The sequence below is a fragment of the Argopecten irradians genome, chromosome 12, assembly GCF_041381155.1.
Source record: "Argopecten irradians isolate NY chromosome 12, Ai_NY, whole genome shotgun sequence".
NCBI lineage: Eukaryota > Metazoa > Mollusca > Bivalvia > Pectinida > Pectinidae > Argopecten > Argopecten irradians.
Window position 1 is genome coordinate 32,193,736 of NC_091145.1, and position 14,152 is coordinate 32,207,887.

General features: G+C 34.4%; 1 protein-coding gene across 1 annotated transcript in view; it reads right to left on the minus strand.

Annotated features, from left to right (window-relative positions):
* Nucleotides 1-865: 865 nt before the first annotated feature.
* Nucleotides 866-14,152, minus strand: part of LOC138304607 (cyclic nucleotide-binding domain-containing protein 2-like) — a 28,100-nt gene continuing 14,813 nt past the window's right edge. Inside the window, 15 exon segments of the mRNA XM_069244775.1 lie at nt 866-1,606; nt 2,595-2,729; nt 3,651-3,725; nt 4,205-4,302; nt 4,500-4,539; nt 4,727-4,813; nt 4,815-4,907; nt 5,239-5,417; nt 5,765-5,852; nt 6,318-6,378; nt 6,669-6,746; nt 6,953-7,011; nt 7,322-7,482; nt 12,298-12,371; nt 13,206-13,294. Coding sequence (XP_069100876.1) covers nt 1,436-1,606; nt 2,595-2,729; nt 3,651-3,725; nt 4,205-4,302; nt 4,500-4,539; nt 4,727-4,813; nt 4,815-4,907; nt 5,239-5,417; nt 5,765-5,852; nt 6,318-6,378; nt 6,669-6,746; nt 6,953-7,011; nt 7,322-7,482; nt 12,298-12,371; nt 13,206-13,294 — 1,488 coding nt within the window. The 3' untranslated portion in view covers nt 866-1,435.

A 14,152-nucleotide genomic window follows, 5' to 3' on the forward strand; every position in this document is an offset into this window, starting at 1 on the left:
TGACTTTCCCTAAATATCACCTTCCGCCTCTGGGTTTCGATTTCGAATCCCATATGGGGCAATTGTTAGCTACTGACCGCAGGTCTATGATTTTTTTTCGAATACTGCAATTTTCTTCCACCTAGTCCTGACACATCATTTAAAGACTGGATGTTAATAAAACGTTAATAGATCCAAACAAACATTAACACTTTCATTAATATTTACGGATTGGTTCACTGCTGATCTAGATTTGTACAAAAGGTTAAAATGATGACGGGAAAGACTTATTGTTGGAAATGTCTCTTTTTTATGTTTCGATGACAAAACCAAAATTCCTTCTGATCTATTTTTCCCTTTTTTACTCTATGTTATTAATAGGCTTTCCATATTTTGCTCAAGTTGCGCTTCAGTATATGTGTTTAATTTCACAAGAATATTTCACAATTTTTTTTGCTTATTCAGGAGAAATGCTCACGTTAATGTTTATCGGTAATCACCCTCGACATACCAGGGGTTACTCGTATTCACCTCTGGACTATTTCATAGCCAAAACTGAAGGCTTTGCATTTCCGAAAATTGACAATAAGATGAAAAATATATATTTTGATCCTAAAACAATTAAATAACCCTCTTTGTCTTTACAAATAATCTTCATTAACTAGAAATAAACTTGTACATGGTTTTATTTTTCAATAGATCTATCATACTCTAACATACAGATTAGTCTTTTTACTGTGATATTGAGATATGGAAATCCAGCTTCAAGATAAAAACGAGCAAAACGCACTCCTATTGTTCTAAAAATATATAACATAAAATATGGCATTATAAGAGAAAATGATGAATTTGTATCTTAAATACTCATAAAAGAGGAAGAAAAAGATTTAAAACAATTATTAATGAATATCAATAATAAATTAACTCAACATATAACTTTAATACACAGAATCATGGGCATACAGACAGGCGCAAAAACAACATTCATGTTTCATCCAAAAAGAAAACTGTAAAATCATGAATAGAAGATCATGCATAACTGTATGTGTGTACTGATGATCCGAACCGCTGTGTCATATACATATAGGATCTTGAATGGATGTTATTTCATATGAAATTTTATGAAACGACGTTCTTATTTTTAAACCTCATATGAAATGAACACTTAAAGATAAGATTTCTCACATTACTGCAAAAACTTAATTTCGATGAATCTCAATGTCAAAATATGTTGTAATAATTCAGCTCTAAATTATCGTATAATACACATATGATGTATACGACAATTTTACATTACAGATTATGTGATTAAACATTCCTAATTGAATTCCTAAGATTTTCCACAACTCATTGGTCTAATGTTTTGAAATATGACCTTGAATAGAGATATTGAAAACAAAATGATTTTTCAACACAGGATTGTATCAAACGTTGGTCGCACACTTCGTTTGCTCCGTCACTTGATTAGTGGAGGAACGGCCAATATAGCCCGAGCATCTCCTGGTGTGGCCTTCTTCAGCTGGATTTCTCGGAGAGTATTGTTAACCTCCGCCTTCCGATGATAATCCCAGGATAGCTGAAGCTCAAAGTTCTTTTTCAGATCGTAGTCGGACGGGTATGGATATGTCTACAATAAAGATAGGGAAATCCAGGTTTAGATTTACCTACTGGGGTAAGCCAAAGTATAGTCCCTTGCAAATGTGTACCATATACATGTACATTATTGATGGTTATTATCACTTTCAAGAATTAAACTTCAAGTGATCTTAAGTTATACCGTGAAATCGCCAAAATGGTATCCACGCAAAATTTACCGACCGTACAATATACATAGGATCTCACATGAGTGTTCATTCCATAGACATTTTATGAAACGAGTCTAAGAAGTTTTAATTACGAGCAAATATTAAAACTTCGAGACGAGTTTCATAAAATCTCACATGAAATGAACACAAATTTAAGATACTTGTTATCACATATCTACGAATATCTGCATAACAAAGATTTTCACGTTAGAATTCATTCCGAAATCCAGCAGTGGCCGCTATTTTGTCCAACTGTCCTCGTAATCCTGACGTCACTTCATTTTTTCCTGACGCCATTTTATTGTTTCTGTCTGACGTCACAATGAATTTTCAGCCAGTGAAAATCGCTCCATGTCATATTACACTAGTGACATATGTAAAAATATTACACGAGCGAAATCACTGGATATCAGGCGGATTATGTGATAGATACATGTATATAATTAATCCTCATTTTGCCACATTGAAATGTTGAGGTGGTGAATTATCTGTGCTCAAAGGCAGTGTTGTGAGGAAAATTTGTCATTCAGACGCGAACAACAATTTAAATGAGTCACGTCAACAGTATTCCATTGATGGAAAGGTTATATACAATGTACCTAACAAACTTGTAGGGTCCATAATTGTTTAGGATAGATTTTTATTCCTGTGGTTCTTGTTATTGAAAATCACCATGAAATAATATTAAACTGGTCTATGTAGGCTGACAACTCAGTATTGCAAATTTATGTTAGTGAAAAATCGGTTGATCAACTAGAACTATGTATAACGAATTTTAATTAGTAGTAAAGTTATACAACTACAACATACTTTTCCTTTCAGTCTGACCAACATGTCGTTATTGAGGTATTCTTGGTAGAACTTTTTGTTGATCATCATCACCTCTACGCCATTACTGACGAGACTGAAGCCAGGCTGGTTATCAAACACTAGCTCCTCTACTCCCTGTAATACACACACAGTAGAAAATGCTTAGTATAATATTGTGTATGTCTAGAGTAACTCTACGTTTTCATGTCCAAAGTCATTGTAAAGATGTTGCCCGTGTATTTCCGCTCATTATTCATTGTCTATAATCATCTTTTGCATTTGCTGTATTTCTCCTTGCCCAAGTTCCACCAACATCCCTACGTTAAAAATGATACGTCACGTGATTTCCATTCTAACAAATCAAATAGAGCCTTTGACCTTTTATTCATTAACAAAACTAAAACATTTTTAGAATTACAATAATAATAATGCATAGATTTTGAAGGTATAAATAAAAGCTGAAAATTGATTTGGATATTAATACCTATAGTGCCGTAAAATGAGTATGTTCGATCAGACTATGAAGCTAAGTTGTTATCTTTATTTTCTTTTCACATTTTACGGTGTAACTAGAAAGTGATTTGTGCAGGTATAAAACAAAAATTGAACAAATATCACGCATGTTGCCTTGTATGGAGAATTGACTTGCAGTCACGTTTTTTTCACAATTATTAAAAAGTATTTACATTTGGCACTGTAGTCTCCCATTACCCCCATGTTAATCTTGGCTGCATCTATCAACGCATTGATGCAGTCCAAATATGGCGTAGTAATACACTGTACAGACTAAATGTTACATTGTATACCAAATGTAAACAACAATATGGCCGCCGTAGTCCTGAAGACTTCTCCTTGGCTGTGAGAGACCTTGACAACGCGTGTGTGAGAAAAATACTCTTTAATGCGTTCATATGAAGGATAAGGATATTCTACCCTTGGGTTTTTGCAACATTTTGTGAACCATATCCTTCATATCTACTTATGAAAGAGTCTTATACTACTAATTTTAGATAATGTTATTCATTAAAAAATGAAAAACAGACTAATTGTACTTACAAACGACATTCCTTTTTGTAGGACTCGGACTTCTATAAATGTAGGCAACTCCTCTTGTGGTGCCGGTGGCATTGCCTGATAAAAACCATTGACTAATTATGTAACTGGGACCAGATATAGTCACTTTACCACAATGATATTTTTTAAAATATCATTAACGTTAACAGCGTAACACCCAAAGCATGGTAAAAGGAAAAAAAGCATAAAAAGCTTCAAAACGCTATTTTTCATATTAAGTCATAAAAACAAAAATCGGTTGTATGATATCTGAAAGATATTTCATTACAGCTATACTATTCCGTATATATACTATACTATACCTAAGGTCGTGCTGGGAATCAGATACACGAACAATAGTTAATAGGGAACGACGAACCATGATGTTTGTCTTCTGTAGACAAAGGAAATGCTAAACTACTTCTAGTAGAGAGCAGAAAGAAACTTACATACTTTAGAAACTAATTTAAAATGGAACAGATTTATCTTTCCTTCAACACAAGGATATGAGACATTAAGCGCTATCGTGATATCTCTTAACAGAATTGCACACATACTTCCGGTGATTCCGATCGGATTGTGACTTGCTTCTTCCTCCGCTCAGGCTCGGTCTCAAAGTCGTCTGCATATGTCGTTGTAGATGGGGGTCGGTGACCTGCACAATTTGTTGGAAAAAAATGTCAAGAAAAACTGCATTTTAGCTTTTTCACCGATACATTGAAGTGAAAAGTAAATCGCATAAGTTAAGATTTTCTATGCCGAATCTTTAAACTGAAAGTGAAAGTACTACATGTACAATTTAAAGCTTAATACTCATTCAGTCAACCGAATGGTCAAATTGTTAAAAGTTACCTTCATCTAGAAGCGGATTCTTTGGTTTCAGGTATGGCCCCTGAAATGAAAACATGAATGCACTGTCAATACCCGATAGATAAAAGTATGTATTCCAGTACATAATTTATATCAATGCAGGCTTTATTGAATAATCCATTAAAATCAAAAGCCGTTTAGGAAAGGTAGTGGGCCTTTCATAAATGAATAAATTTGTAGATTAATGGTTTATTCTATGTAAGCCTTACCTTTGCAACCAAATTATGCAGGTTGGCGATAGATTTTTTTCGGAAGCTTCTGATCTCCTCCTGAGCGTGTTCTCTATATTTAGATTCAAGCCTCAGTCACAATGGACTCTGTGTCCCCTCCGTGAATGGACAATGCCCCTAAATTTCCTATCGCTCGCGTGACGGTATTCTGGTTGATGTGCTGCAAATAGTTTAAATCTTTAGTACGTGGTAGATAAGTTGTATTTTTATAGACACAGATAAACCCTTTTATTTATCTTACTCCTTACATGTTAATCCGATATGATTTCTAAGAATTGCGGCTACCAAGACGTTTGTGACAGGGTACATAGCTGGTTCTCCACACATGGAATGGAATTTTTTACAGAATGTTAAATCTTATGCAAATCAAACAAGAGTCAAAAAACATGTTTTGCTAAGTTCTTGTTCACTTAAATGAACTCAATGATTGCTGGATTTCTTAATAATTTGATGACAACGCAAGGTCAAAAGGGCTCTATGAGAAATTCTACCTCAAAATGCAACCGTCTTAGTTCTTGATAGGCAGCATTAGTAGCAATATTTATTTCCGGAAGTGCATAAAACCGGAAGTACAGATTTTTCTGCTCGAGTCTTTTGATTTCGTCCTCACGTAATAAGGTAATCTGATCTTCATGCGATATAACTGTATCATTCTTTGCTGCCTCCACCACTGTATAGAAACACACAAATATTATTGATCAAGTTTTTTTTCTATTAAGCAATGGATCTTTTTTTAATTTTTGATACCATGGAGTAGATTCAACTTGTTATTCAACAATTCACAACATAAAGAACAAAACAAATATAATGGCAAATAAATGTGACATTTTCTGCACGAGACGACGTTACATTATATGCAGTATCCCGGAGGATTATCCATTTTAAGATTAAATGGAAAAGTGTATTGTAAATGTGTGCTGCTTGACTTTTAAATCAGTTATTGTGACATGAATATGACATAAATTAACTTTTCGTTTGTGATTTTCTCTTTCATAATTCCATTAAAAGTGTACTTACATTTCTCTCTATAGTCCAGCGATCGAGTAGGCTTTCTGAATTTCTTTGAATCCACATGCTCTAACTTCTTGAATATACTGCAACTTCCCTATATGTCAATAAAGGAAATGCTTTAACAAGAATGCTAAGAATGTGTCTTTAAAATTATAACAACAACCAGAAACATTCCTTTAAAATTGTATGGTCTGTGACTTTCTGTATTGTTGGCATAGAAAAGTTATTTAAAGTGTTCAACATATAATTTTATCCGCCCCTCTAGGTTTTTAAGTTTCAATATGTACCCACTTTTGTAAAGTTTGTATTGGCAAACCTATTAAACAATTACATTTAAATATTGTATACGTTTAAAGTAGCTTGGAAGTCTCCGAACTGTTCCGATCTGTACGGGTATTGCCAATATCGGTCACGTGACGCAACTCGGTTTTCCGATATTACCCAAAATAGTATATTGATGATTTTATGAATCTGAAGCATCATATATAAGCATCCATATTAACACATTGTATGTTTTATGACAGTTTGTGATGGCGGAAATTCAAGAACTTTCACGTACCGACTTAACCACAAATAGCCACTCGCTGTTCTTACTGTCTGGAACAAGAACTGTTCCTCGTCTGTAACGAAAGAAATCAACACTGTGCTGACAATGCGTATATTATTTTGAACTAATCTCCTGGTAGCCATAACGATTCAAGCGAAAAAATGTAATATAGTTATTAAAATAATTATGTTGACCAAAACACATAATAGTCCAGTTATGGTTGACAAAGGTTTCTGTGACCGAACGGTAGGTAACGAAATTTATTTGCCAGGTACTGACCATTGATATGATTATTATAAATCTATGATAAGCATGAACTTGACATTTCTGAATGAACTTAAGAAGATTATTATGGTAGCGTACTTGAAGTAACTTAATATTGCTTTCTTTGGATGCTCTGCCAGTTTTTCGATCGGCCAATCTTCCAGAAATGGAATAGACCTGAAAAGGGGAAAATACAATATACAAATTGAAATATCAACAGAATATATCGTGCTTGGAGACTGAAAATTGATCGTAATAGATATTTTCTTTGAGCGAAGTTGTATAGTAACCAAGATCTTCATTCATGCCACGTTAAAAAAGTTTATTGATAAACATTTTACTGTATAAAATAACAGAATGAATTCCAATTACTATAATCATACCTGAGGAATGGGTCATTAGGATCACGTAAACCGCCAGACATAAATATGTCAACAAAATCCTATATAACATAAAAAGATATAATTAATAATGTAATCAACCATTTGTAATTTCCTATCATATGTCGAATTGTTATTGCGACTTTTGAAAGTTTCTTTCATAGAAAACCTTGTTTGTAAAATTATCAAATAATGAAAGACATTTAAGATATTTAACCTGTGAAACGCAGTATCAAGTTAAATGAATGTCGGTTTGTCGTTTATTTCCACTGTTCCATCTAATACGAAACTCGTTATGTACATCCTAAAAAGAATAACTTTACACTTATTTGAGAATAAGTAGAGACATTGCAAAGTGTTCTAAATATTAACCGTATCGCCCATGACAAGAAGTTCTATTTTCTCCCGGGATATGACAGTAGTTTGACGTAGAGACTGGGTCATGATTGCCTGTTCGCCAAAGCTATCTCCTCGATTTAGAAAAAGAACTGTCTTTGCCTGCTTCGTCTTGGTATCCATCACCGACACGACAGCTGCAGAGTAAAAACAGGCCATCATTTCCATCACTTTATCACTGATTATATCACTCAGACTTATATATAATCATGAAGAGCTGCAAACTTAAATGTAGTTTATAAAACATCACAATTCACAAATTAGACATGTAATTGTTATGGAGTGTTATGGAGTATTGAGATATAAATTCAAACTAGAACAGGAATCTAATATATTGATAAAGTATTTCGCTTTTAGCATGTAAAAAGTTGTCCAACTGCTGATGTTCGTTTTGCTCTAGATGACCCTGGTATTCGATGGGCCGTTAAATAAAAACTAACAAACAAACTTAAGCATGTGAAAAGATGGTAAACAATACGCCGAAGTAATAAAAATGCATTGACACAACTTACAGGGGGAATAAAACAGTTCTGATAAATGATGTAGTATTTGCTATAAGTGGGATCAGTATGGGATGCGAAAATACCTCGCTCTCCGCCATTACACATTGGTGACGCTACGTTGTAAGCCGAGCACGAACTAAAGTACACACAGCAATAGGTTTACTTAGGTGTGCAAATTTGCTTCACATACTTGTCCCGTTTTAAAGACTTGTATAATCCACATTGCTTTAATATGAGTATGTATATTGAGTAATGACGTGTGAACAATTTTTATCAATAGAATTTAATCTTTATTTCAAGTGTTAAAGTTATATGTGACGTAACTGGGCGAAAATTTTGACATCTTTTTTTTCTGCATTAATCTATTGAAAACCATCAGGTTAAATGAATAAAGCCGCGAAAATCATTGAAATGGCCTCAGATGCCGTATGCCTTGAAAGTACAGTAATTCTCAAAAAGTTGGTAACTTTTGGTAGTAAATAACATATAAAAAGCTTTTCTTGATTCGTGAGTTTGAAAAATACGGCACATATAACTTTAATTGATTGAGCTGTTATATCTCCACATATTCAGAGCTCTGCAACCGCCATAATCGGCATGTGTGTACGCAAGTTGTCCAACATCAAATTAATATTTTTGCATGCACCTTCAATGGACCAACCGTGTTGCATGCACATATGCCAATCTATGAACATGCATGATATTTTCATACTCCGGTTGTTGAAACGGAAAAAAATATGGACTGGAATTGAAGGAGACATGCTTATACTGTAATATGACGTTCTTATTTCTATCCACGTAATTACCACACAAGAGGAGCAAATCGATGGTGCTTAGCACAGGATGATCAAAACGAAGAATCGCGGTATTTGTTTAATCGTACGAGTTGAATGCCTAAGCAATAATCATTCTTACAAAAGAAACGGTAACCTCAATCTTAAGATGACAACTCTGACTTGTTAAAGTAAATCCATAAACAAGCGCATCGTCATAGCCTTCAAATATGAACAAAAAGACGGAAGGAAGGACACGACTGGCTTGTAGGTATCCTTTCAGCACCAATATTCGTCAGGGTAATCAAATTTTCCTGGATATCAATGAAACAACAACAAATAAAATGTACCAATTTTATGAATACAAATATCTAATATTTGTCTTACTGAACAACAAGTTCTATCTATCGCAATACGGAAGATCAATATCCGCCGGTCGCTGGGTGATGGTCGACACAATAGGGACCTGTTTTCGTCAGGAGGGTGGAGCTATTTGCGGAGAATATTGAGGTAACTCCAAATAAATGATGAGCAACAGGCACTTGTGAAATCGTGTTTGGCAGAAAATTACTTAGTATCACATCGATTGTTAAGTCTTTGAACCTATCAGTCATGAAAAGTGACAAACACCTCTCATTACTTAGAATAACGTTATGTTTCTATCTCTACCGCACCAAAAAATTCGGGCAAGTTTAATCTCCAAAATAATTGGTAATAACCTCAAATTCTGGGCTATGAAACACATGATCAGACACGTCACTTCCGGTATTTTGTTGACATACTGCTGATCAGTGCACATGGATATTCAAACGCTGACGGTAGGGTTTTAAAAGTTTCATTTAAAATAGACTTAATGAAAAGCCTTCGTTTTGGGATACATTGCTGTATCGTTTAAATTTAATTACTTGTTTATTACGCATACTTCAAGGAAAATTCCTTTAAGCAAGACAAATATTCATTGGCTTAATCTACTTTGGCAGACGACACTCTGAAATCACGCGATAGTTTACGAGATATAAGAGAATTAGTAAACATGACGAAAACGGGTCCCTGGCGAATGGAGGGCGTCTGGCCATATGTTTATATGATATGTGGGTTCCGGTCTACAGTGCAAAGTTGTTACAGGGACTGTCATATCAAACACCACCTACTTGTGCACTGGAATATCTATAACAGCATTTTGTCCACTAACAATATTAATATAAAACGACAATCATATCGTGCCCTTCGTCGCTTGATGATTGGACTTGTAGCAGTGGTACATACAGCGTATTCATACAGGGATTGGATTCCTCTTTTATTATTACCATGCATGTATAGAGCAATATTCTATTGGGCGCATTATTGATTTGATGTGTTATTTAAAAACCATCATGCTTCATTATAGCTTGTCGTTTTTCAGCATTGCAATTAACTTTTTAAAAATCACTGCATCTTCCATTCAACCATCTTTTCGGGTAAGGACTCCCACCGTTGATTTTCCAGTAATTAGGATTATTTACAGGATTTTTTTAGTGCAAAATGCGCCTGATTTCAATAAAGCTACCCTGGTTGGAGTTTGAGCAGAAGGACCCAAACTTTTTTTCTATCTAGTGTTATATGAGAACCTAGACTTTAATTATAGAACACAATAGCTAACTAATATTCCTTTGTTTTAATAATACAGTACAAAACTTTAACAAAGTTTAACACTGTGGTCTATGTAAAATTATTTAGTTGGTTGCTCTCTATAGCGAACGTAACCGGAAGTATAAAAGTCAGTCACTGGAGCCGAGTTAGTCCATGGATACAAAGGTAAGTCGCCAAGTTTTAGAATAATACGTGTCACTGTGACTATGCATGCAGTTTATTTAGAATTGACCAGTAAGTTAATGGTACATATAACGTAGATTCAGGTAATTAGCATGGCTGTAAACGTGTGACATGTGCGTTTAACATCAGATGGGTACGATCACATGGGTGCGCGATGCATGGTTTCCTTATAATTAGTTGTCAGAATTTAGTGTACGGAACTTTATGCATGTTCCGGTTTAGGTGAACCAGGAATTAGCGGTCAAATCAAGAAATTGTCGTCTCTGCCATATTGGAGTGCCGAAAGCCATAACGGTATAAAACATAAGTTACAGCTTATACATTTGAAATATGTAACATTAAGGGGAGATAATTACATTGTATTACAAAATGTCTAATTTGGGGTGTGGTATTTATACCTGCCAGGTATAATTGGTGGGAGGGGGGAGGGGTGGGGGTGGGGGGTCATTTCAGGTAAGCCAATTTAACTAATTGTAATGATTAATTGTAATGTTAGGGCTGATTAGTTTATTAAAAGTATGCATTTTATGATATAATGATGAAAAATACCATTTTGTGAATATTTTTTCTGTTAGTGAAACATATAAATGGTGTTTCAGGGTCATTCAAGATTTCCGGAAATATGTGTTGGTTGCACAGATTCCAGTCATGGACAAAGACATGCATCTTTTGTGCTTATTACAGGTTTGATCTTTCTTCAATTTATATATCTTAAACAGGAAGGCTCTTGAACCATGTTCCTGGTAAATTTGAATATGTAAAAGGTTTGGTATATCTGGTTTTCTTCCAAAATCTTGACATTTTCTATATTATAGGGGTACCTGATTATGTAATGGATTATCTCCCCTTGGCTGGGGACTTTTCCTATTTTTTCATTATATTCAGAAAGTTTAATGATGTAACCAATAATTAACTGAAACAACATTAATACTATATAATACATAATTTGCAATTAATCAACACAGTGTGTAAGTTCAACATTTCATGTTTTCAGAATTACTCCGCGGGTGACTGTCCGAAGGTGAAGCCCTGTCCTGGACAAACCACTTGACCGATTAAGTTCATATTACAGATTTGACATACAGCCGATATACACTTAACATCAAAGGTAAGTATTGGAATTTTAATTTCTGCTATATAGGAAAAACGAACTAAATAAAAAAAAGACCTTCGAAATGGCCCCTGTGTATACAAGATTGAGCCCAGGATAGAATTTTAACCCGGCCCCTGATTGGCTGGCTAATTATGAATTTCAAAAGTGAAAAATGTTTTCTGACAGGTAATTATTCCTAGATAACCATGATATGAATTTGGAAATTCATATTGAGATTTAGGTTCAAAATATCAATTTTGATAATGAATAGGTAAAAACATTAGAATTTCAGGATTTTTTAGTGCAAAATCGCCTAATTTCAATAAAGCTACCCTGGTTGGAGTTTGAGCAGAAGGACCCAAACTTTTTTTTTCTATCTAGTGTTATATGAGAACTTAGACTTTAATTATAGAACACAATAGCTAACTAATATTCCTTTGTTTTAATAATACAGTACAAAACTTTAACAAAGTTTAACACTGTGGTCTATGTAAAATTTTTTTAGTTGGTTGCTCTCTATAGGTGACGTCGGTTCAGCAGGTGCATTGTGTAATTTGGTGTTATACAACAAAAGAATCGAATAACGGTATATTGTATGACTTTGACAGTAAGAGTTGTACTTCTCTTCAGACTAGTGGGTTTTTTAGCAGGGGGGGTGTTCTCCTGGATGGTTTATTATTGTTATTTCTCGGAATTGCCATCACCGTTTCACATCCGATTATAGATAAGTACTTGGCGTTTCATAGATTCAGTGATTCAGGATACACTTACCCGCTCCGGTGAGGATGAAGTAAAAACCTCTGGCAATATGACCCTCTCTTATTATTACTCGTTTAGCACTGTACCTGTCGGAAAAGTATACACGAAAAGGAATTAACGTAATTTTACTGTACCTGTCGGGAAAATACACACGAAAAAGAATTAATGTGATTTCACTGTACCTGTCGGGAAAATATACACGAAAAAGAATTAACGTAATTTCACTGTACCTGTCGGGAAAGTACACACGAAAAAGAATTAACGTGATTTTACTAATAGCAGAAGCTTCTAACCAACAATTAACTTTCACAATGCACAGACGCACAGTATATCATACGGAGTTTGCCCATTCTAGACCACCCATGGTTACTGTAACTAACACTATATATTTACATTCTGAGTGTTTCGTCACTATATGAATCAACCAACTTACGAAAACAAACATTTGCCTATGACAACACTATGAGTACACTATGAAAATAACGATTCTCGTGCATCGATCAGCCGATTTCAAACATCACGCCATTTTCATATCAATAAGAAAATAGTCCTCCACAACGCGCTCAACGGGATATGTAGATCGCTTCTGCTATTCATAGCCGCTATGAAAATTAGAAAAATACATCAATTCCTATATTATATACTATTGCGTTTTTCACTTTCGGGTAGGTGCCCATTGTGACGTCATCAATTTGTGATCGACACTAACGCCATTTAACAAGAACATAACGTCACAATCAATACCTACCCGCAATGGAAGATAACTTTGAAATATGTAAATACAGAACATAAAAAATGGAGCGTCCTCTAGAAATAGAGGATAAAGTTTGTGTCTATTATATATTCATATTCATTTAAAGCCTCGAAAAGAGACTACGTCTATCAAACAGAACTTATTTTTCAGCGTGTATCAAACCTACGTTTCCAGCCATGCTCTCTGTGCGATGAGTTTCTGCATCCTAACAGGATATTCAGCTATAGATTTGTAATTCCTCAGTGCAGTCTGCACCTATAGAAACATAAATAAAATGTCAAACATCCGATGTGCTGTAAAGGTTTAAAATGTCAATATTCATAGAATTTGATAGTTTTGCTTAATCGTAAAAGTCATTAGCTCACGGTAAATATTGCATTATGTCATATCGCCCACACCAATTTTATGAAAGCAAATTAAATTAATAAGTGTTAATTTTCATCGTCATATGTTTCTCGCCATCGTCCTAATTAGGGATTTTTTAAAGGATGGATCGAAATCCCTATTGTTTTTGTTCTGTTTTTTCATTATCATCATTACAAGCTAACCGATATTTACGTAATATATAATTCATTTTTCGATTTTGTTGACATGATGTACATAGCATCTATTTTATATGATTATATCATGGGTAGCGATAGGCCTAGGACGTCTCCTTGCAGCCGGTTTATGGAATTTGCAAATTATTATTTATCGATATGAAATAAATGATTTGTTTTAATGTCAAGGTCAAAAACAAAATTTACCACAGAACAGTTTTGAAAGTTGAATATAAAAGGACATTAGAAATATAAAATAACCAGTTTCAAGGTCATCTGATCCAAAATGGCGGAGTAATAGCCCTTTGAAAAATGGTGATTTAGTCGTTTTTCCTCGCAAAAAATGTACAAGGTTTCAGCGCCTTTAATACTTAACATACATGCTTGAATTTTTGCATATATATAGTATGTACAGATGGCTACAGAAGTTATTTTATCTTATTGACTTTGACCTTCATTCAAGGTCACGGTAAGATAAAATTATCAAAACAAGTGTATTCCCGCCCAAACTTTGTGATTATTTTACGCCTGATTCAGTGATCATATATATTCCATATTTCAAACAAGTGCGACA